This window comes from Ips typographus, linkage group LG9 (genome assembly GCF_016097725.1).
Source record: "Ips typographus isolate SLU linkage group LG9, UJ_Ityp_2.0, whole genome shotgun sequence".
NCBI lineage: Eukaryota > Metazoa > Arthropoda > Insecta > Coleoptera > Curculionidae > Ips > Ips typographus.
The window spans coordinates 6,906,724-6,923,361 of NC_138430.1; the positions used below are offsets into that span (position 1 = coordinate 6,906,724).

At 35.6% G+C, this 16,638-nt stretch overlaps 11 protein-coding genes across 14 annotated transcripts; 7 read left to right on the plus strand and 4 right to left on the minus strand.

The window, feature by feature from the left end:
• The first annotated feature begins 318 nt into the window (after nt 1-318).
• On the plus strand, nt 319-1,398 carry LOC145733783 (uncharacterized). The gene is made up of 4 exons (XM_081986767.1): nt 319-409; nt 589-657; nt 710-967; nt 1,026-1,398. Exons 1-4 carry the CDS (start codon nt 404-406, stop codon nt 1,137-1,139), a joined length of 447 nt encoding a protein of 148 aa, XP_081842893.1. The 5' UTR covers nt 319-403; the 3' UTR covers nt 1,140-1,398.
• Nucleotides 1,399-1,581: 183 nt separating this feature from the next.
• On the plus strand, nt 1,582-2,301 carry LOC145733784 (uncharacterized). Its single transcript, XM_081986768.1, has 3 exons — nt 1,582-1,794; nt 1,867-2,066; nt 2,120-2,301. Exons 1-3 carry the CDS (start codon nt 1,743-1,745, stop codon nt 2,222-2,224), a joined length of 357 nt encoding a protein of 118 aa, XP_081842894.1. The 5' UTR covers nt 1,582-1,742; the 3' UTR covers nt 2,225-2,301.
• On the minus strand, nt 2,210-3,593 carry brn (beta-1,3-galactosyltransferase brn). Its single transcript, XM_081986753.1, has 2 exons — nt 2,669-3,593; nt 2,210-2,613 (listed from the first exon to the last, which is right to left on the minus strand). The coding sequence occupies exons 1-2, from the start codon at nt 3,451-3,453 to the stop codon at nt 2,295-2,297; spliced, it is 1,104 nt and encodes a 367-aa protein (XP_081842879.1). The 5' UTR covers nt 3,454-3,593; the 3' UTR covers nt 2,210-2,294.
• On the plus strand, nt 3,590-4,460 carry LOC145733782 (RNA-binding protein 48). Its single transcript, XM_081986766.1, has 3 exons — nt 3,590-3,898; nt 3,952-4,169; nt 4,224-4,460. Exons 1-3 carry the CDS (start codon nt 3,788-3,790, stop codon nt 4,342-4,344), a joined length of 450 nt encoding a protein of 149 aa, XP_081842892.1. The 5' UTR covers nt 3,590-3,787; the 3' UTR covers nt 4,345-4,460.
• LOC145733780 (ras-related protein Rab-18-B-like) lies at nt 4,452-5,517 on the minus strand. Its single transcript, XM_081986764.1, has 4 exons — nt 5,126-5,517; nt 4,931-5,072; nt 4,753-4,878; nt 4,452-4,697 (listed from the first exon to the last, which is right to left on the minus strand). Exons 1-4 carry the CDS (start codon nt 5,359-5,361, stop codon nt 4,584-4,586), a joined length of 618 nt encoding a protein of 205 aa, XP_081842890.1. The 5' UTR covers nt 5,362-5,517; the 3' UTR covers nt 4,452-4,583.
• Nucleotides 5,518-5,647: 130 nt separating this feature from the next.
• On the plus strand, nt 5,648-7,384 carry Dus2 (Dihydrouridine synthase 2). Its single transcript, XM_081986752.1, has 6 exons — nt 5,648-5,906; nt 5,960-6,098; nt 6,148-6,480; nt 6,529-6,816; nt 6,876-7,205; nt 7,258-7,384. Exons 1-6 carry the CDS (start codon nt 5,735-5,737, stop codon nt 7,364-7,366), a joined length of 1,371 nt encoding a protein of 456 aa, XP_081842878.1. The 5' UTR covers nt 5,648-5,734; the 3' UTR covers nt 7,367-7,384.
• A 129-nt stretch (nt 7,385-7,513) lies between these two features.
• Nucleotides 7,514-8,209, plus strand: LOC145733787 (partner of xrn-2 protein 1). 2 transcript variants are annotated; one of them, XM_081986770.1, is made up of 4 exons: nt 7,514-7,656; nt 7,715-7,896; nt 7,944-8,074; nt 8,129-8,209. In XM_081986770.1, the coding sequence occupies exons 2-4, from the start codon at nt 7,721-7,723 to the stop codon at nt 8,137-8,139; spliced, it is 318 nt and encodes a 105-aa protein (XP_081842896.1). In that variant the 5' UTR covers nt 7,514-7,656; nt 7,715-7,720; the 3' UTR covers nt 8,140-8,209. The 2 variants fall into 2 exon arrangements, with proteins under 2 accessions (XP_081842896.1, XP_081842897.1); XM_081986771.1 differs by having other exon boundaries at nt 7,608-7,896.
• LOC145733779 (uncharacterized) lies at nt 8,170-9,092 on the minus strand. 2 transcript variants are annotated; one of them, XM_081986763.1, is made up of 3 exons: nt 8,857-9,092; nt 8,641-8,803; nt 8,170-8,499 (listed from the first exon to the last, which is right to left on the minus strand). In XM_081986763.1, exons 1-3 carry the CDS (start codon nt 8,983-8,985, stop codon nt 8,210-8,212), a joined length of 582 nt encoding a protein of 193 aa, XP_081842889.1. In that variant the 5' UTR covers nt 8,986-9,092; the 3' UTR covers nt 8,170-8,209. The 2 variants fall into 2 exon arrangements, with proteins under 2 accessions (XP_081842889.1, XP_081842887.1); XM_081986761.1 differs by having other exon boundaries at nt 8,170-8,544; nt 8,857-9,086.
• Nucleotides 9,093-9,154: 62 nt separating this feature from the next.
• On the plus strand, nt 9,155-10,603 carry LOC145733775 (tetratricopeptide repeat protein 19 homolog, mitochondrial-like). The gene is made up of 5 exons (XM_081986757.1): nt 9,155-9,582; nt 9,636-9,795; nt 9,850-10,093; nt 10,148-10,375; nt 10,435-10,603. The coding sequence occupies exons 1-5, from the start codon at nt 9,239-9,241 to the stop codon at nt 10,512-10,514; spliced, it is 1,056 nt and encodes a 351-aa protein (XP_081842883.1). The 5' UTR covers nt 9,155-9,238; the 3' UTR covers nt 10,515-10,603.
• A 238-nt stretch (nt 10,604-10,841) lies between these two features.
• Nucleotides 10,842-13,061, minus strand: GAA1 (glycosylphosphatidylinositol anchor attachment 1). Its single transcript, XM_081986748.1, has 2 exons — nt 12,902-13,061; nt 10,842-12,839 (listed from the first exon to the last, which is right to left on the minus strand). Exon 2 carries the CDS (start codon nt 12,755-12,757, stop codon nt 10,886-10,888), a length of 1,872 nt encoding a protein of 623 aa, XP_081842874.1. The 5' UTR covers nt 12,758-12,839; nt 12,902-13,061; the 3' UTR covers nt 10,842-10,885.
• Nucleotides 13,062-13,857: 796 nt separating this feature from the next.
• Nucleotides 13,858-16,559, plus strand: LOC145733771 (sialin-like). 2 transcript variants are annotated; one of them, XM_081986751.1, is made up of 9 exons: nt 13,858-14,014; nt 14,104-14,188; nt 14,356-14,542; nt 14,598-14,831; nt 14,885-15,062; nt 15,120-15,374; nt 15,429-15,705; nt 15,858-15,981; nt 16,037-16,559. In XM_081986751.1, exons 1-9 carry the CDS (start codon nt 14,005-14,007, stop codon nt 16,226-16,228), a joined length of 1,542 nt encoding a protein of 513 aa, XP_081842877.1. In that variant the 5' UTR covers nt 13,858-14,004; the 3' UTR covers nt 16,229-16,559. The 2 variants fall into 2 exon arrangements, with proteins under 2 accessions (XP_081842877.1, XP_081842876.1); XM_081986750.1 differs by having other exon boundaries at nt 14,885-15,059; nt 15,117-15,374.
• Nucleotides 16,560-16,638: the final 79 nt, after the last annotated feature.

Genomic DNA, 16,638 nt, shown 5'->3' on the forward strand with positions numbered 1-16,638 from the left:
TTGACGTGATTGTCGGCCATATTGTTTTTTGACAAATTGAAGTTCATACATTTACCACCGTAAATCAATATTAATCTCATATTTTGTGAATAGATAGAAAAAGATGAATTTAGTTATTATATCTAGCGACTCTAATAATGTTGTCAGCGTGATTTGTAGCCTGTTTTCGTAAATATTTACATGCAAATTCAAAAAGAAACTACAATTATAATCACTTTTTCTCATGCTAGTTTGCTGCACTTTTCAGTCTGAACGATAAAAACTTAGTATATTCGTAAGGCGCTGGTTATACTTTGCTTATCACCTTTAGCAGATAAGATTAGCTGGTACATTATTGAATGTTATTACGGCAACTAGATTAGTTACGTTTGTACTCGGTTTGTGAAACTGTATACCATCTAATATGAGTGTGAGTTTTTTTGCAAATTAATTTTTACAAAGCTAATGCGTTATCTGTATGATGACTAACATAAATAACCTTAGTGAAAATATAAAAATTACCAGTTCACTTTTAGTAACAAATCCAGTATTATTTTTGTCTTATCTTCTGAGTGTTAATGACATTTACCATTTTATCAATGATTTCAGGAGGCAGTGTACCAAGAAGGGACAGACTATCTAAGGTCTTACGCGGGTTTATTAAAAGGCTTACAAGCGGTATGTTTCTAGAAATTAATTAATGTAAACAATAACAAAATATCTAATACAGGCTATCACCATAACACTGGTGATTTTCACAACGCTATTGGGTGATTACTTTCAATCCCAGTTTTTATGCGGCGTTGCTATTTACGCGTTTGTTAGTGCGGTCGTCCTAACAGCTTTCCACTTGCGTGGCCTATTCAACAAATCCAACTTTCCATGGATTTGGGTGGAGTGCGTTAACAGTGCCATCGTAGCGCTGCTACTGCTTATCAGTTCCACTCTATTGATCGTTATACTCACTAGAGGATGTATTGTGACTGGGGTAAACGCTATAACATTATCCTTTGGATTTAGTGACTAAAAGTGGGGCAACTTTAAAGATTGTAGGTTATGTAGCTGTGATGATCTACGTTATGGATACAATTGACAAGTTTATGATGGCCAGGACGCCTCGAGCTCGGTATGTCTGGACCACCCCTAATATGCCCGAATAAAAAATAAGTACGTTCATTTATAATCCACTAGAAAGTGAAATTTGGATTGGCCGCTCAAAAGGTAGGCTGTTTAAAAATTATTATCATCGATTTAAATTTAGATGATCATAATTTTTTTGAACTGTCTGTTGGTCAGTATTAGCTGGCACTATCTGGTAATTATGCCATCTACCAAATTACAATTTGTTTGTATTGTAGTTTAGGATATAGAACATGCTACATCAAAATATTATATAAACAGATTTTTTTTATTAAGTAATTTACATCGTATTGTTTGTCCTCCACGAAGTGTATTCCGTAAGTGGCGAATGACCCATTACTCTTACTATAGAGGGCGCTAACAAATGTCATCTGACAAATCTATACTATTACAGTCACGTGATGTACTTACCTTAGGCTACTATTCTGAAATAAAACGAATTAACGGATAATTTGACAGAATTTATTTTAAAACTGCAAACATAAACATGTTTTTTCTGAATATTCTGAATATTGGAATTTCGTTTGGTTTTAATTCAACTGTTCTGCCTTTTTTTATAACCATTTTATCAACTTTACCAATGCGACTAGTAAAACGGACACAGTGCAGTTAAAATATTCAACATGTCCGAACACGGTGCTGCATTACAAACATACAACCAGGAACTAGTAAAATGTAAGTTTTACCCTTAAAAGGAACATTTTCTCTCTTTAAGCAATACAGTATTCAAGACACAATAACTTGCAGGTTTGGAAGATTTAAAAAAGAAAAGAAATAAATTACAAGAAGTGGTACATAGGCAAGAGGCCGAGATGTCAGTGTTAGATAAAAACATATGTATTTTGCAAGAGAAAATGTCTACTTTGAATGAGAGTCTGCAGAACAACCGTGCTTTGTACCAGAATTACGATGCTACAATTAGAGAGAGTGAAATGGGTTTTAAAAAGGTGAGAGATTAACAAATCAGTTTACAGAGTTTTAGTGGCAAGTTTTGTTGTAGATTTTAGAGAGCAGCCAAATATTGTTACAGCTTATTCAGCAAGATATTAAAAAAATAGGTTCTAATGATTCTGAAGAAAAAAACTTATACCTTAGTTTAAAGTAATCAGATCAGTTTGTTTATTATTATTTATATATTGTTAGTACATGTCAAAATACTATTACAGTTATACTTATTATGCATTCCCTAAACTTTTTTGCTGATTCCACACTCTAACCATTTCATTAGGATTGCCATAACCATGAGAGGCAATCACATATTTAAAGGTAAAATTACTGTAAGGCTGTTTATTAAAGTGAAAATATTCACAATGAAAAGGTTCTATCTTTGTTTTAAAAGCCAATATACCTACATAAATGTCATCAAATCTAAAATGTTTTGTGTAAAAATGGGCATAGTACATGTCCTTTAAAGCTGCATTTGATAAAACATAAGTACCACCTGAAATGTAAGGAGGCCACAAGTGGTATGGATAGTCCTCCAATGAAACATACCTACAAATCAAGTTAAATAATTTATATTGAGTATTGGGTGTTTACAATATATTACCATTTGCTTAAATGATGCCTGTGAGGTGCAGAATGAAAGCCATAACCAGCATAAAGCCTTACATCCTCATCCAAATCAAAATTTTCTTCCTTCATGGGTTTCCTGTGTAAAATCATGTCATTCAAGTTTCCCAGGTGTTCAGTTAAATACTGGGGATAATTTGTAGGAAAACGAATAAATCTCAATATGTTTTTAGTGGAAATATAGTAGTCATCATCAATAAAAACATAAAAACGAGCATTAGGGCAGTACTTAACAGCCCACTCAAACCCAGACATAGTCTTTAAAGTGTTATTAAAATATGAGTCTGTATAATTAGCCTGTACAATGTCATTAAACTGTTGGCTTTCCTGGTTTAAAGACACTTGCATTTGAGCGTCATTTTGGTGCAAACCCACCAAAAAAACAGTGCGGATTTCCACATCTGAGAAACGTCTCTGAAAACCCCAAGAGCTGCGAATTGCTGATCGGCGCTCGAAATTCTTGGGGGCTGATTTGACAATGTACACCAAGCGCAGCTCAGCAACATCTTTGCATTTAGTGGCGCAACTTTTATAGTAGTAAAAGTTGTAGTCATTTATCTTGGGTATGGTGGGGGTTTGGTTGTGTTTCAGTTGCATTACTAAAGGCTCCAAGTCGCCGTCGTAGGGGTAGTGAAAGTCGGTGTAAAAATCACGTTCAAACGGATGGTGAAACACTCCAAAATAGTACAAAACCAACAGTGACACCAGGCATAAAAGTGCGATTTTTAATTTGCGTTTGGCTGGTGGGCGTAACACCAACATTATCGTACATGTTATCGGTATTTACTACTAAGGTTTCTGCACCCTTTTTTGAATAAGTTTATTAAATAAGCCGGCAGTGCATTTAATCCCATTTGTGCTTTATGACACAGACCCACAGACCGTAAACATAAGCAACAGAATTGAGGTTAGACTGTATAGATCTTTTATTTCTTCTTCTTTTTGTTTGTTTTGTGGTTAGTGCCACGCCTGCGTAAATGAGAACAAAGAAGATAAAAGTGAGGTTAGGTTGTTTTTGTTTTTTATTGTACTAAAGATTTCAGATTTGATTCTTTGTTAGTGTTACATTTAATTATCCGTAAAGTAAAGCATAATAATGAATGCCAACAAATCTAGTGAAGGTAAAACTTTCAAACACCATAAACAACAAGAGTATTGTACTACCAGACCAGCTTACAGACAAGGAAAGAAACTAACTGCTGTTAAGGTAAGACCATTCCAAAATTGTGTTGGAAAAGTCGCATGTTAAAACAATTTTAGGTCTACACAGTGAATAATGAATCTTCGCATTTGTACATTTATGGGGTGCCTCAAATAAATTTGAGGAGAGAACTGAAAAGGTTATGTTCCAAGTATGGTGAAACTGTGGATGTTATGAATGTAATGAATGTCTCCACCGAATTGTTTACAGAGTGTTATCACGTTTCTTATAAACGTATCCAGTCCGCACGCATAGCTAAAAGGTTGCTGGACACCAGGTAATTACACTACAGCTTTGATTTGATTTTGTATTCTATAAGTGTTTGTTTTAGATCATTTTATGGAGGTATTCTACATGTTTGCTATGCTCCTGAGCTGGAGACAGTACAGGATACCAAAATGAAACTCCTACAAAGAAAAAGGGACGTTTTGAATAGGTTACCAAAAGGTTAGGGTAAATCAAAGTGGTGTTGGATTTACTGAAATGAAAAACACCCACACTTTATGTGGTTGATTCTTGAGAGAAGTGAAGAGGTTATGGTATTTGAATAAAAGATTAGTTTATTAAACATGTGGTTGTATTATTCTTTAATTACAAATTCTTTTTAAACAATATAATAACACTCAATACAAGATACAATACAATTAATAAAAATTAAAGCATAGCACCTAAGGACTAGTACAAAAAAAAATCAGGTTAAGCTGCAATAAGATGTGCATCCACTATGGTTTGAATATCCCCTGTCCCCTACATGAATATTATCAGAATTGTAAAGAGATTCCCAAAGACCAGGTGTTTGGATAATCTGGAATTTTCAATTCATGTTATTAACCATTATCTGTGTTACAAATTGAACTTACTTTATGCACCAACTCCTCAAAAGCACTCTGAACCCCATGTTTGGTTTTTGCACTGGCTTCTATGTATAAAGTTTGATGTCTCCTTGCAAATGCCATTGCCTGCTCTCTAGTCACTTCCCTATGTTCCTGTACCAACAGTTCAACACACAAAATCAATTACCAGTATTAACAGCCTTACCACATCAATTTTATTCCCCACTATCATCTTTACAATGTTATTTTTTGTGGAATAAGTGTCCAATTCCTCTAGCCAGGTTTCAAGCCTGGCAAATGTAGAGGCACTACTAACATCAAAAACTAGGATTGCTCCCTGGGCATCTCTGGAAAAGTATTCAGTTAAAATATTAAATTTTCATGCTATTTATAGAAGAACCTGTAGTATGATGGTGTTAGGGTTCTGAACCTTTCCTGTCCTGCAGTGTCCCATATTGCTAACTTGACTGTGTTGCCATCCACACTCACTTTTTTCGTCTTAAAATCTACGCCTATGGTAAGGGTTTGCTCCGGGTCGAAATTATCTTCTGTGAATCTCAAAAGTAAACTTGATTTTCCTACTCCACTTTCACCTATTATTAGAATTTTTAGAGTTGTAAGAACGTCGTCGTCCATATTCGTTTAGCACTCAAATTGTATCACCATTAGGACAAGTAGTATGATAGTTTTGTACAGTGAACACTATAGTTGATAAATTGCGTTGTTTTTAATAAATTAAACAAGTTGATGATGAATTAATGAATATAAACAATACATCATACATGAAAACTTTACATTAAAACGTTGACATTGACGGTTTGGGAGGCGTTTGTCAATTTATCTTGATGTTAACCTCGTGACCTGTCTATAAGCAAATGTGCATAATGTCACATGATCTTCTTATCTTCTCTTCTAATCTAACCACACATTTCTGAGGTTTGAGATTGTTGTTAAAACATTTTAAATTTGTAATTTCTAAACTTAATCTGATTTTTTAAGGCTTGATAAAATGACTAAACAGCGCACAAAACTGAGCTACGACAATAAAGTTATTTTAGCTCCAATGGTAAGGGTGGGCACCCTTCCAATGCGCCTGTTGGCCTTACAGTATGGGGCCGATATAGTTTACACAGAAGAACTTATAGATTGGAAACTTCTCAAGTCTGTAAGGAGAGTAAACGGTAAGGGCACACGTATTAACCAACTGCCGAAGTGTCAACTAGTTCTTTCCTAGAGGCTCTTGGTACAGTAGATTATATTGACAAATCTGATGGGACTGTGGTGTTTCGTACTTGCAATCTTGAAAAAGATAGAGTGGTGGTTCAGTTAGGCACTTGTGACGCTAAACGAGCCTTAAAAGTGGCTCAAATGATGTAAGTATTGGTAATGGGTGGAAAATTGTATTTTAATGAATGGTTGTAGTGAAAATGATGTTGCTGGTATAGACATAAATATGGGATGCCCTAAAGAGTTTTCTCTTAAAGGTGGTATGGGTGCTGCTTTGTTGACCCAGCCTGAAAAGGCTAAATTGATTTTGTCCACTTTGGTAGACCACATATCTATTCCAATCACTTGTAAAATTAGGGTGTTTGATGATGTTGATAGTACAGTAAAGTTAGTCAAAGAATTGGAGTCTACTGGTATTTCTGCTATTGCAGTTCATGGTAGGACTAAAGTGGAAAGGCCCCAGCATTTAAATAGAAACAAAACTATAGCAGCCATTGCACAAGCTGTTAATATACCTGTTATAGCCAAGTAAGCTGTGGAGGTATAATTTAACACTGTAATAAATTAAACTTTTAGTGGGGGTTCCCGTGAAATAGATTATTACAAAGACATTCTAAAGTTCAGGGATGCGTGTGGAGCAAGCAGTGTTATGGTAGCCAGGGCAGCTGAAGGAAACAGCTCCATATTCTGCCAGGATGGTTTAAAAGATTTGGATGAGGTTATTGTAGCTTACCTAAAACTGGCAGTGGATTATGACAATTCACCAAGCAACACAAAATATTGTGTGCAAAATATGTTGAAAGAATTGCAGGAAACGCCTAGAGGAAAAAGGTTTTTAGAGTGTCAAACTTTAGAACAAATTTGGTTAGTTTTTTCACCACAACAGCAAGAAAATCAGTACTCAAACTTAAATGTCCATCTAGTTCTATTTGGAATTTGGCGAGTTACTGCAGACAAAAGCAGCTAGAGTTTCAAGCCAAAGGCATGTTGGGTAGAAGAGAAGTAACTCCAGATGTTATAAATCCCTGCAGTAAGAAAAGGAAGTTGGACTTTGATGATCAGGATGTTTACAAACTGAAATGTGCCTTTATTAGAGTGAATTTCCACACAGATCCGGAACTACCTAAAAGCAAACTAATTGCTTATTGCGGTAGTAACAGAATTAAGGTACCAACATACCAAATTATCAATGAGGATAAGCTTTTTCGAGCCATTGCTACTTTGGAGGGCAAAAAGTATACATCAACTTACTGGTAGGCTAGACAACACTTGTAAAACAAAGTTTTATATGAGTTAAGTATTTAGGGAGAAAAACAAACGATTTGCAGAGCAAGGCGCAGCCCTAGCCTGTTGTGTCGCTTTGGGTTTAATAGATCGGCAAACGTTAATAGATGATGGGAGTATACTTGAATAAAGGAATTTTCAGCAGTAATTGTTTTCTTAATTTATGAATCAGTGTATGCCTTCAAAATAGTTGAAGCATTTATAATTCAGTTGCTTCATATTTCCAATCCAATAAAGTCAAATGCTTCTATTGGCCACAACTCATCATAGTCACGTGATCATTCAACCAATGAAACTTGACATTCATTTGGAAACCAGTATTTAAAGACGACTTTTGACAGAAAAGACAGCCCAACCTCACTTTACACTTATTTAGCTGCTTGGGTCAAAGAAAAATAAACAAAAACAACTAAAATATTTGTAAACCTACTTAAAACAATCATTACAACGTACAACCTACAGAAGATACTTTTTTTAGTTAAAAATGACGGACAGTCATTCTACAGACTGGAACGTAGACAAATACAAAGACGATACGGAGCCGGAAGAGCATTGGGAACTAAGAAAAGCCTTTATGGAGGCCCATAAAGGCAGCTTTTCAGAACAGTATCTGGTGGCTTTAGCTCGAACTTTTACAAACATAGAATTCATGGGCTGCAGGTAATTGCACTGAAATAATTCCGTTCTTTTGTGAATACTGTTTTCAGTTACCCTGCTACTGTTATGCTTCGAATTTCTGAACTCTCCAAGGATGTAGCTAAAAATTACCGCAATTCCAAGAAAGGAAAACTACAAAGAACATTTGTGTCAGCAAGTAATGCAGCTGAAAACAAAATCAGTAAGTGTAACTCCCTAGTTAATCATGTTGGGTAAATTCTACTTTCAATTTCAGAGAAAAAATAATAATGACTCATCAATAAACAGCTTGAATAATAATGTTTGTAACTTTATAATAAATAGAACTTAAAAACTATCATTTAGTTGAATTGCTGTGTAGTGCCTCAATAGAAACACTCAACTGTTCCAGTCTCTGTATCAACTGACTCATAGTGTTCTGTGAAGACTGTAAACTGTCCTCAGATAAAGAAGGAACAGTGGCAGCACCAGCCAAATCAAAATGAAGCTTTGCCAACTTCTCTTGTTGCTCCCTAATGTTGGTCATTTGTTCCATTGTGTTGCCCCCACCAAATGCCCTGAGTTTGCCTGAATGGAAATCAGCCAACAATCCCAGCAGTGCTCTTTCCATGTGGCGCACATCTGGCACTTGAGATATAAAAGAATGATGGTGGATATCTGTTTTAGGGGGTTCTAAACATGCAAAAAAAACAAAAAAAAAAGAAACAAAAAGATAAATCCTAAATAAAACAAGCACAAAAAGTGCAATAAGTATTAACATCCAGCTACCTTTGTGTGGATTTCTAGGCCTAGCAGTGCTACTTTTAGGAGCATCTCTGATAGGCTTTCTTTCATTAACAAAAGCCACTTTGGGACCCACAGCATATCCTGTGTGACTCTTTCCTAAAGACCTTGTAACTGAACTATGGCTGGTATTCCCTGACGACGAGAACTTAAATAAACTCGTTAAAATGGCGTAACGTACATATCTCCTAATAAAATTACTATTTTATCACCCCTTACAGGTGATACGACTTTGGACTCTGTAGTGTCTTCCTGAATGGTGCTGTCGTCATTTTCCGCGTCACTAGACACCAATTGTTGCAATTCAGATGTTTCACCCCGAGACTCCATTGTTGCTTTAAAGGAATAAAACTGATACCACTGCGTAAATTTTAAAGTTTAATCAAAAATTTATACAATTAATTATTATTGTTTACATTAAGTGACAGACGTTAAAAATTGAGGTTTTGAGATTTCTCTTGATATGAAAAAGAAGACAACCATTTTGTTTCTAACCCTAACCTCACTGTATATTAGTGTATATGTTGTGTTGGTGGTAAAATTGTGATAGATTCAAACAAATCATGCAATTTAATTGTTAAAGATGTCCAGACTACTCGAAATTTTGCGTAAATTCCCTCGAACTAAATTCAGATTCGCTTCTGGTGATGCCCTTCAGAAGAATGTATTTAAAAAAGCTTTCATGACCAAGCTGAAGTCACCCAATCTAGGGGTCTTCAGGATTCCTAGTAGTAAACTGCCCAGGTACTTACCTTTACATCAAATTCCCCATTTGGCTTTTGCATTAAGCATCCTAACATGGCTTGGATTCACTAAGGAAGATGAGGAAAAAGAGTCAGAGCTTATCATGACTCTGAAGAGAGCAGTTCTATGTACACAACGTGAGGAATTTGACAAGGCTGAAAGCATGCTACATTTGGCTTTAAGGTGACTAGAACTCTTTATAAAAACCAATCAGCTTAAATTGTACACTCTTAAAGAATTGCTCAACAGCAACAGAACCATCAAGGCATTCTGTACTGTTATGATCTAATGGCCAATCTGGCTTTTAACACTTACAACTTAGACAAAGCTGAAAAATTGTTTGTTAGTGTGTTACAAATGTTACTGGGTGATGGTGTGGCACAAGATGATCTGAAGGTACTTAATTACATAAAGTTTAATATTAATTTAGTGCTGTGGTGTGTTATTCAGGTTATCCATATTAGCCTGAAACTGGCCAGGATTTGTCAACTGCAGGCCAACATTGAAAGGGCAGATTTAGGGTACAATTGGTGTTTAGAGCAAATTGGACACCATTCAAAAGACAGTGAAGAAGCCAGACTATTGTATGGGGTGATAAATGATTGGTATTCCCAGTATTTGTTGGATGTGAACAATTTACCTAAAGCTTTAATTCATTTGAATGAGGCTTATAAAGTTTGTACAGAAATTGAAGGTTTTGCCCTGTTACTTAATTTTAATATTACATTACCTTGAGTGTCTATTATAGGAAACAATGAAAAAAGCATGTTGCTGCTAAATGATTTGGGTATAACAAGCTTCAGGGCAGAGGATTATGATAATGCAGAAAAATTCTTGAAGGAAGCAATAACAATTGGGGAAAGTTTAGAGGACAAGTCCCATTTGGGGGTGGTTCATGCCAATCTGGGTTTGATATTGTTGCAAAAAGGGGTGATTAAAGAGGCAGAGCGATTTTGTACTGAAGGCAGAAAATTAGGTCAATATTTGAGTGTTTATATGAAGTACAAAACAAAGCAAGGTCTAATTATTTTTTAGGTAAAACTTATGAAAATACTGAATCAGTGGAACAGTCAAATTACTGTTTAGATCAGATTAAGCTTAATCTGGCAGGATAACTCTGAGTGTTACAATTGAAAAATTCTAGTCTCATTTGTGTGATGTAAATAAAAAAATACCATTTGTTTTTTCAATCCCTCTAAAATAAGCTTATTATTGACTGCTTTCCTTAGGTGGGACAATACTGTTTTTTATTCATTTTAATAGACCAGGAGCTGGTGACAAGTTCTTCCATTTTATCCTACATGCCTTGATAATTAATAATTAACTAAAAATATAAAAAATAGAGCAGTTCCAAGGCTACACTTCATAAAGAAAAGTGTGTCACCAGCTTCTGGCCACCTACTAAACATCTGACAATAAAGAACTGTTTAGGGTCAAGAAAATAAAAGACTAACCAAATTTATTGCTTTTTGTTACATCATAATTACTAATTATTTTTCTTTACTTGACACAAACCTTTAATAACAGGCCTATTAACGGCAATACACCAAAAACACAACCAATTAGGTATAAATATGATAGTGACAACAGCATACAACCAATTACCATAAATCATCCAGTCTACAACACTATAAATTACTGCTTGTTTAGTGGCATTCAATGCCTTTAAGATTAGTTCTATGGGGGCTTCCTGAGGAAACATTATGCACGTATTTACAAAGACTACAAGAAACAAAACGATACCGGGGTGGACTAGAAACCAAGAAAAACCTTTTACAAATCTATTAAAATTGATATCAACTAACAAAGCGATAGGGGCGCTGATAACGCTACAAAATATCCCTAGAGATATGTTGTTCATTGATATACAAATGAGCGCAGTTCCTAGCTCTAACAGCGCAAAAATACACAATAAATCGAAAGTTTCCTGATCAACCCCCACTATCCAAGGAGTGATCAAAAGTAAAATCAACATTCCAATTAATACCCAAGGAAGAATCTCACTGACTTCAAATTGATCGCCCAAATTGTAAGAGTTTACCATTTCAGGGAAGCACGCCATTATAATACCAAAAGCGTGTAAATAAAAAAATAATAAAATCACTTTAGTGTAGTTTTGCTCTTGGATTACCCCCTCTTTACGATCCTCTTGCAATTGGCACCATTTAGCACAAGCTTTTATTATTAAAGTAGCTGCAATCATGCATAAAGCCGGCATATACAATCCGATCGAAATGTACCTGTCATATGATGGTAAAATATAAAAGAAAAAGCTTTGATGGAATCTTTCCAGTAAGTTATTCATGCTCCGAAAAATTCCCTCAATCACCCGCCCCATACTTAGAAATCCACTCCTTGAATTGCTCTTGCCTTGTTCAAAACCTTCCATAGTTAAAGCTTGAATTCCAAAACGTAAAAACAAACCGTGATTTCCATTTGGAATCCCTGTAGCTTGAGTAGAAACCATTCTTAGCATGTTTTTAAAATAGTACAGCCATTGTTTGTAATGAGACTTAGGATATTGAGGTATTTTTCCTTTGAATGTGTAAAAAACCCCCTCTTTAATGCAAATTTTCCCTGCTAAATTGAACAAATCCAAGTTGGGTAATTGACCATTCAGACCTTCAATTTTAATATCAATCTGGCCAATCTTGGCACTGTGAAGCTCAAGGTTAATTGCAGCTTGTATTGCTCCCGCGCGTCCTTTTAACTTGCCATGATCCAAAACGTCACTACTTCCACAAGTAACTCTATGATAGGCTTCAAGCCAGGCCTGCATACCTAGTTGTTCATGATCAGTGACCAGAAATATAATATCTTTAGCCCAATATTTTTCTTTAACAGCAAACTTGGCAAAAGCCAGTTGTATAGCAATTGAAGGTAGGGTGGTGGAATGAATACTACCAGGAGGGCGATATGGGACACTCAACACTAAAGCTTCAGTGCTTGAAGCTCTAGGAGCCCTAAGAATACCATACACATTTTTACCATAGTAAACCTCATTTGAGTTTAAAGGCGAGTATAAAGTAAAGTTGTGGGTGTATGAATCTAAACCAATTTGTCTAAATTTAGCCAAAAGCCATGAATATGGAATGGAATTGTCATGTTTAAGGGTTTCATCCTGAAGCTCTTGTAAGTACTGTGTGGCAGCTCTATCCTCTTTGAACATGGATTTCACTAAACCAGGCAACAGGGCGTTTTCAGAGAAATAGGTACTGGAATTGAAGGCTGGTAAGGCCAGGGCACAGAACCAAACCACACCCCCAATGTATAGCAGGACACAGAGTTTTCCATAGTATTTCAATAAGATTTTTGCTATCTTACTTTGGTCACTACTGGGGTCTGTTAGTAGCCCCATGATGGTAGTTACAGTTCACACTCAGTATAGCATTATTTACAGCTTTTAAAACTGTAAACACAGTGCTCCAGAAATGCAGCCACTAGTTTAAAAAAACAAACAACACTAAAATAACCAATATTTTGAATAACTTATCTAAGTTACCTTACAAAATGGAAGTAATTGTTCTTCTTTGAGTTGATTTATGCCAACAACACTTAATTTAACTCAAGTTTTATATAAAAAAGAAAAACATAAAACACCTACTGCCCAACTGTCCTTCACATAAGTAGAGGTTGAGGTTATGTTTATGTTGAGAAATGGTTTGACTTTTGACAGTTCACTTTTCTTCTTTTAACAAAGAGTGTTCGCCAACAAAAGTCTTAACAAGGAAATTGTATTTGCATAAACTCTGTACAATTATAAAACGTTTGATAATAATATTTATATGCACTGCTAAGATTTTAGAATAGGTATTTTGTTGTTAAAAATTGCTTTTTGTAGATTGTAGCGCTATTAGATTAAACGTTAAATGACAAATGCCGCCATCTTGAAAGATCTTTGGTGGTACGTTCGGTTATTCAGTTCAGTTGTCACGTGACTAACCGAGGGACTTTACTAAAGTTTAATCTAACAGCATTACTAATTACTTTTGCATAGAATGGTTAAATAGAAAAAACAATCTTCTTTCTCTGTCATGTCAAGGTATTGCAGAGCAAACCATCTCTAATCAACATAAAGCCTATTTAGCTAACTTTAACCCGCATTTTTATAAAATTTATCTGTTGTTCCAAAAAATTTTCCCCTTTAAGCCTGATTTTGTTAAAGCTATTTACACCATTATAATCTATAATAAGCAGTTAGTAGGCCTATTTCAAAAACTTCTTAAAGAAATAATTGCCTTGATTTCACAATATTTAATACTGTTAAAAAAATAAATAGTAGTTAACCACCGAGTAAATACAATAAAGAATATTATATAAGACCAAAAGTTAATAAAAAATAATTCAGCCTTACTCATAACTTCATTGAGGCCTGTCTCGCTTAATTTGATTATTAATTTTTTCACAAAACGTTTATTATTGCATAAAAATGTTCCGCATCCAGCCACTATTTAAATAGTTCACATAAAAGTACCCTTGATTTTAAAAAGCTACCAGCTACCTGACAATATTGACTGTGTGTCGTTTACTAATGTGCTTACATAGTCTTGGAATTTCAATTATATTACAATATATCAACGATAAGAGAGTAACCCACCTCGAACAATGGCCCCAGGTGAATGTAGATTGCAAAATATTTCCGCGTTGCACCTTAATATCGTTGATCGAGCATCAACTAAGCAGCTGTTTGTGATTCTATTGCAGAAAATTTGCGACGATACGACTACACGATGGTTTCGACCGGGGATGGAAAATCTGCCAGGTCTTATGGCACCAACGATGATACAGGGTGAGTGTTTATAAGCGAAAGTGTGCTCTGAATGTTCGTTAAGACGATCAACTGCCCAACATTGACGATATACAACAGTGAAAGTAACAAGTTTTGTTATTCACTGAAAATCATCATCATGATTTTACACACAGATCTTGTTGGTAAAAAATTTTGGTTTCTTTCAGAAAATCCGATCTTGATGAAGAATTTCCAGTTTGGAAATTTTGGAAAAAGCGCCGTTACGTGGTGGCGCTCATGGCGTTTTTCGGATTTTTCAACGTATACTCCCTTCGAGTGAATTTGAGTATCGCCGTAGTGGCAATGACGCAAGATAGGAGTGAAACCCTGCCTAACGGCACTAATATCACTTTAGTAAATATCCCCCTTAACACTTTTCTAGTTGTTACTATAATCCAATTGAATATAGGGACCTGAGTTTGATTGGAACAACGAAATGCAAGGTTACATTCTCAGCTCGTTCTTTTACGGCTACATCACCACACAATTGCTCGGTGGCTATTTGGCTACCAGATTTGGCGGCAAAACCATTTTTGGTTCGGGGGTGGCAGTTACGGCCGCTTTGACTGTGATCACACCTTGGCTGGCTTATTCTAGCGTGTATTTGTTATTGGCTGTGAGAGTCATTGAAGGAATTTTTGAGGTAAGAATTCCCTAATTCTAATCCTCTTATATATTCATAATTGGAACTTATAGGGAGTTACTTACCCCTGCATCCATGCTGTGTGGGCTAAATGGGCGCCACCTTTAGAAAGAAGTAAACTAGCAACTATCGCCTTTTCTGGTAGTTATGCCGGAACAGTGTTTGCAATGCCAGTCAGTGCATATCTTGCCAAAGCTCTGGGATGGCCCAGTATATTTTATTTTTTTGGTGAGCACTGATTTTTGTTTATTATTGCAACATGATGAAAAAATTAACTTCTTTCAGGCACTTTAGGACTAATATGGTACGCTTTGTGGACTATTCTGGTAGCTGAATCTCCAGAAATGGACAAGAAAATCACCAAACAAGAACTAACCTACATTTTAGACTCTCTTAAAGAGACAAACCAATCGTCTTCCAAATTGCAAGTACCATGGAAATCAATCTTAACATCTGCCCCAGTTTGGGCTATCGTGGTGTCTCATTTTAGTGAAAATTGGGGCTTCTACACTTTACTCACCCAACTACCCAAATATCTCAAAGGTTTTGTGTATATCCTCAATTTTTACCGTTTTAAGCAACCCAAAAACATTACAGATATCCATAACTATGAACTAGGAAAGTCAGGCTTCTTGTCAGGATTGCCATATTTGGTGATGGCGGTAATGATGCAGTTTGCTGGTCAATGGGCTGATTGGTTAAGAGAAAAAGGGTATTTAACTACCACCCAAGTGAGAAAAATCTTCAATTGTAGCGGATTCATTGCTCAAACTGTGTTTATGATGGGCGCAGCCTTTTGGTCTGATCGAATTGGTACCGTATTTTGTTTAACTTTGGCAGTAGGACTTGGTGCTTTTGCATGGGCCGGATTCAGGTAATACAAATGAAAAATATGTACATTTTTTTTAGTCACCATATTGTACGGTAATTATAGTTCTGTGAAGATTTTTAGTTGACTTTAAAGTGTACTATTAGAGAAATTACTGACATTTAAAGGTTCTTATATTAAATGAAACATTTTTTCAGTGTGAACCATTTAGATGTTGCCCCTCAGTACGCCAGCGTTCTAATGGGTATTGGAAATACATTTGCCACATTACCAGGGATTATCAGTCCTATTCTCTCCGGTTATATCGTATCCAAACCACCGGTAATAATTCACCATTTTCACAAAAACCTTTTACTTTTTATAGTGTACGTTTTAGAGGGTTTTAGAGTGGCAAATTGTCTTCTACATCTCTGCCGGAATTTACTTGTTTGGAGCTGTCATTTATGGAACGTTCGCGTCGGGTGAATTGCAACACTGGGCCATTCAATCTAACGACAAAAATAAATCAAACGAAAAAAAGAAGGGAATAGAAAATAAAACGTTTAATACTGAAGACGAAGAGCTTTAAGGTGATTCAATCATTTAGTACGGGTAGGCTGTGAATTTTAATTTGTCTTCGATGGTTTGACATGTGTCAGTCTGACTGAAGTGAAGTGTAGTTTGTAATTGGTCAAAAAAAGCAGCATGCTGAAAGCTGCTTGACCAATGACTTGACCACGCATAAATGACGTCAGATTCGCTACAAACACACTGACAGATGTCACTTTTGAATTTTTGATCATGGCTGACTTGGTTTTAACTGTATAATTCCAGTCCTACTTTGATTATAAAGTGTTCATTTTAAAAACTTTTTTATTGTTAAAATTTTTAATGTAAATATACATGTAAGTTATTGTGTATTTTCTCTAACATATCATTGAACTAATAGACATCAAAGCGAAAACTCCCTTTTACAGCCAATTCACAAATCAATATACT

Bases quoted from the DNA above. Each gene is read 5' to 3' on its own strand.
- LOC145733783 (XM_081986767.1), top strand. The intron at 658-709 runs GTATGTTTCTAG...TATCTAATACAG, and splicing joins TATTAAAAGGCTTACAAGCG to GCTATCACCATAACACTGGT. The intron at 968-1,025 runs GTAAACGCTATA...GCAACTTTAAAG, and splicing joins GAGGATGTATTGTGACTGGG to ATTGTAGGTTATGTAGCTGT.
- LOC145733784 (XM_081986768.1), top strand. From the start codon at position 1,743: ATGTCCGAACACGGTGCTGCATTACAAACATACAACCAGGAACTAGTA. The intron at 1,795-1,866 runs GTAAGTTTTACC...AATAACTTGCAG, and splicing joins CAACCAGGAACTAGTAAAAT to GTTTGGAAGATTTAAAAAAG. The intron at 2,067-2,119 runs GTGAGAGATTAA...GTTTTGTTGTAG, and splicing joins GTGAAATGGGTTTTAAAAAG to ATTTTAGAGAGCAGCCAAAT.
- brn (XM_081986753.1), bottom strand. From the start codon at position 3,453: ATGTTGGTGTTACGCCCACCAGCCAAACGCAAATTAAAAATCGCACTT. The intron at 2,614-2,668 runs GTAATATATTGT...CTTGATTTGTAG, and splicing joins AGGCATCATTTAAGCAAATG to GTATGTTTCATTGGAGGACT.
- LOC145733782 (XM_081986766.1), top strand. From the start codon at position 3,788: ATGAATGCCAACAAATCTAGTGAAGGTAAAACTTTCAAACACCATAAA. The intron at 3,899-3,951 runs GTAAGACCATTC...AAACAATTTTAG, and splicing joins AGAAACTAACTGCTGTTAAG to GTCTACACAGTGAATAATGA. The intron at 4,170-4,223 runs GTAATTACACTA...TGTTTGTTTTAG, and splicing joins AAAAGGTTGCTGGACACCAG to ATCATTTTATGGAGGTATTC.
- LOC145733780 (XM_081986764.1), bottom strand. From the start codon at position 5,361: ATGGACGACGACGTTCTTACAACTCTAAAAATTCTAATAATAGGTGAA. The intron at 5,073-5,125 runs GTTCTTCTATAA...ATACTTTTCCAG, and splicing joins CTAACACCATCATACTACAG to AGATGCCCAGGGAGCAATCC. The intron at 4,879-4,930 runs GTAAGGCTGTTA...CTGTTGGTACAG, and splicing joins TGGGGAATAAAATTGATGTG to GAACATAGGGAAGTGACTAG.
- Dus2 (XM_081986752.1), top strand. From the start codon at position 5,735: ATGACTAAACAGCGCACAAAACTGAGCTACGACAATAAAGTTATTTTA. The intron at 5,907-5,959 runs GTAAGGGCACAC...GTTCTTTCCTAG, and splicing joins GTCTGTAAGGAGAGTAAACG to AGGCTCTTGGTACAGTAGAT. The intron at 7,206-7,257 runs GTAGGCTAGACA...TTAAGTATTTAG, and splicing joins AAGTATACATCAACTTACTG to GGAGAAAAACAAACGATTTG.
- LOC145733787 (XM_081986770.1), top strand. From the start codon at position 7,721: ATGACGGACAGTCATTCTACAGACTGGAACGTAGACAAATACAAAGAC. The intron at 7,897-7,943 runs GTAATTGCACTG...TACTGTTTTCAG, and splicing joins ATAGAATTCATGGGCTGCAG to TTACCCTGCTACTGTTATGC.
- LOC145733779 (XM_081986761.1), bottom strand. From the start codon at position 8,985: ATGGAGTCTCGGGGTGAAACATCTGAATTGCAACAATTGGTGTCTAGT. The intron at 8,804-8,856 runs GTAATTTTATTA...AGTTTATTTAAG, and splicing joins CTGTAAGGGGTGATAAAATA to TTCTCGTCGTCAGGGAATAC. The intron at 8,545-8,640 runs GTAGCTGGATGT...TTGCATGTTTAG, and splicing joins GCCTAGAAATCCACACAAAG to AACCCCCTAAAACAGATATC.
- LOC145733775 (XM_081986757.1), top strand. From the start codon at position 9,239: ATGTCCAGACTACTCGAAATTTTGCGTAAATTCCCTCGAACTAAATTC. The intron at 9,796-9,849 runs GTACTTAATTAC...TGTGTTATTCAG, and splicing joins TGGCACAAGATGATCTGAAG to GTTATCCATATTAGCCTGAA. The intron at 10,376-10,434 runs GTCAATATTTGA...ATTATTTTTTAG, and splicing joins TACTGAAGGCAGAAAATTAG to GTAAAACTTATGAAAATACT.
- GAA1 (XM_081986748.1), bottom strand. From the start codon at position 12,757: ATGGGGCTACTAACAGACCCCAGTAGTGACCAAAGTAAGATAGCAAAA.
- LOC145733771 (XM_081986751.1), top strand. The intron at 14,832-14,884 runs GTAAGAATTCCC...TGGAACTTATAG, and splicing joins TCATTGAAGGAATTTTTGAG to GGAGTTACTTACCCCTGCAT. The intron at 15,982-16,036 runs GTAATAATTCAC...TGTACGTTTTAG, and splicing joins ATATCGTATCCAAACCACCG to AGGGTTTTAGAGTGGCAAAT.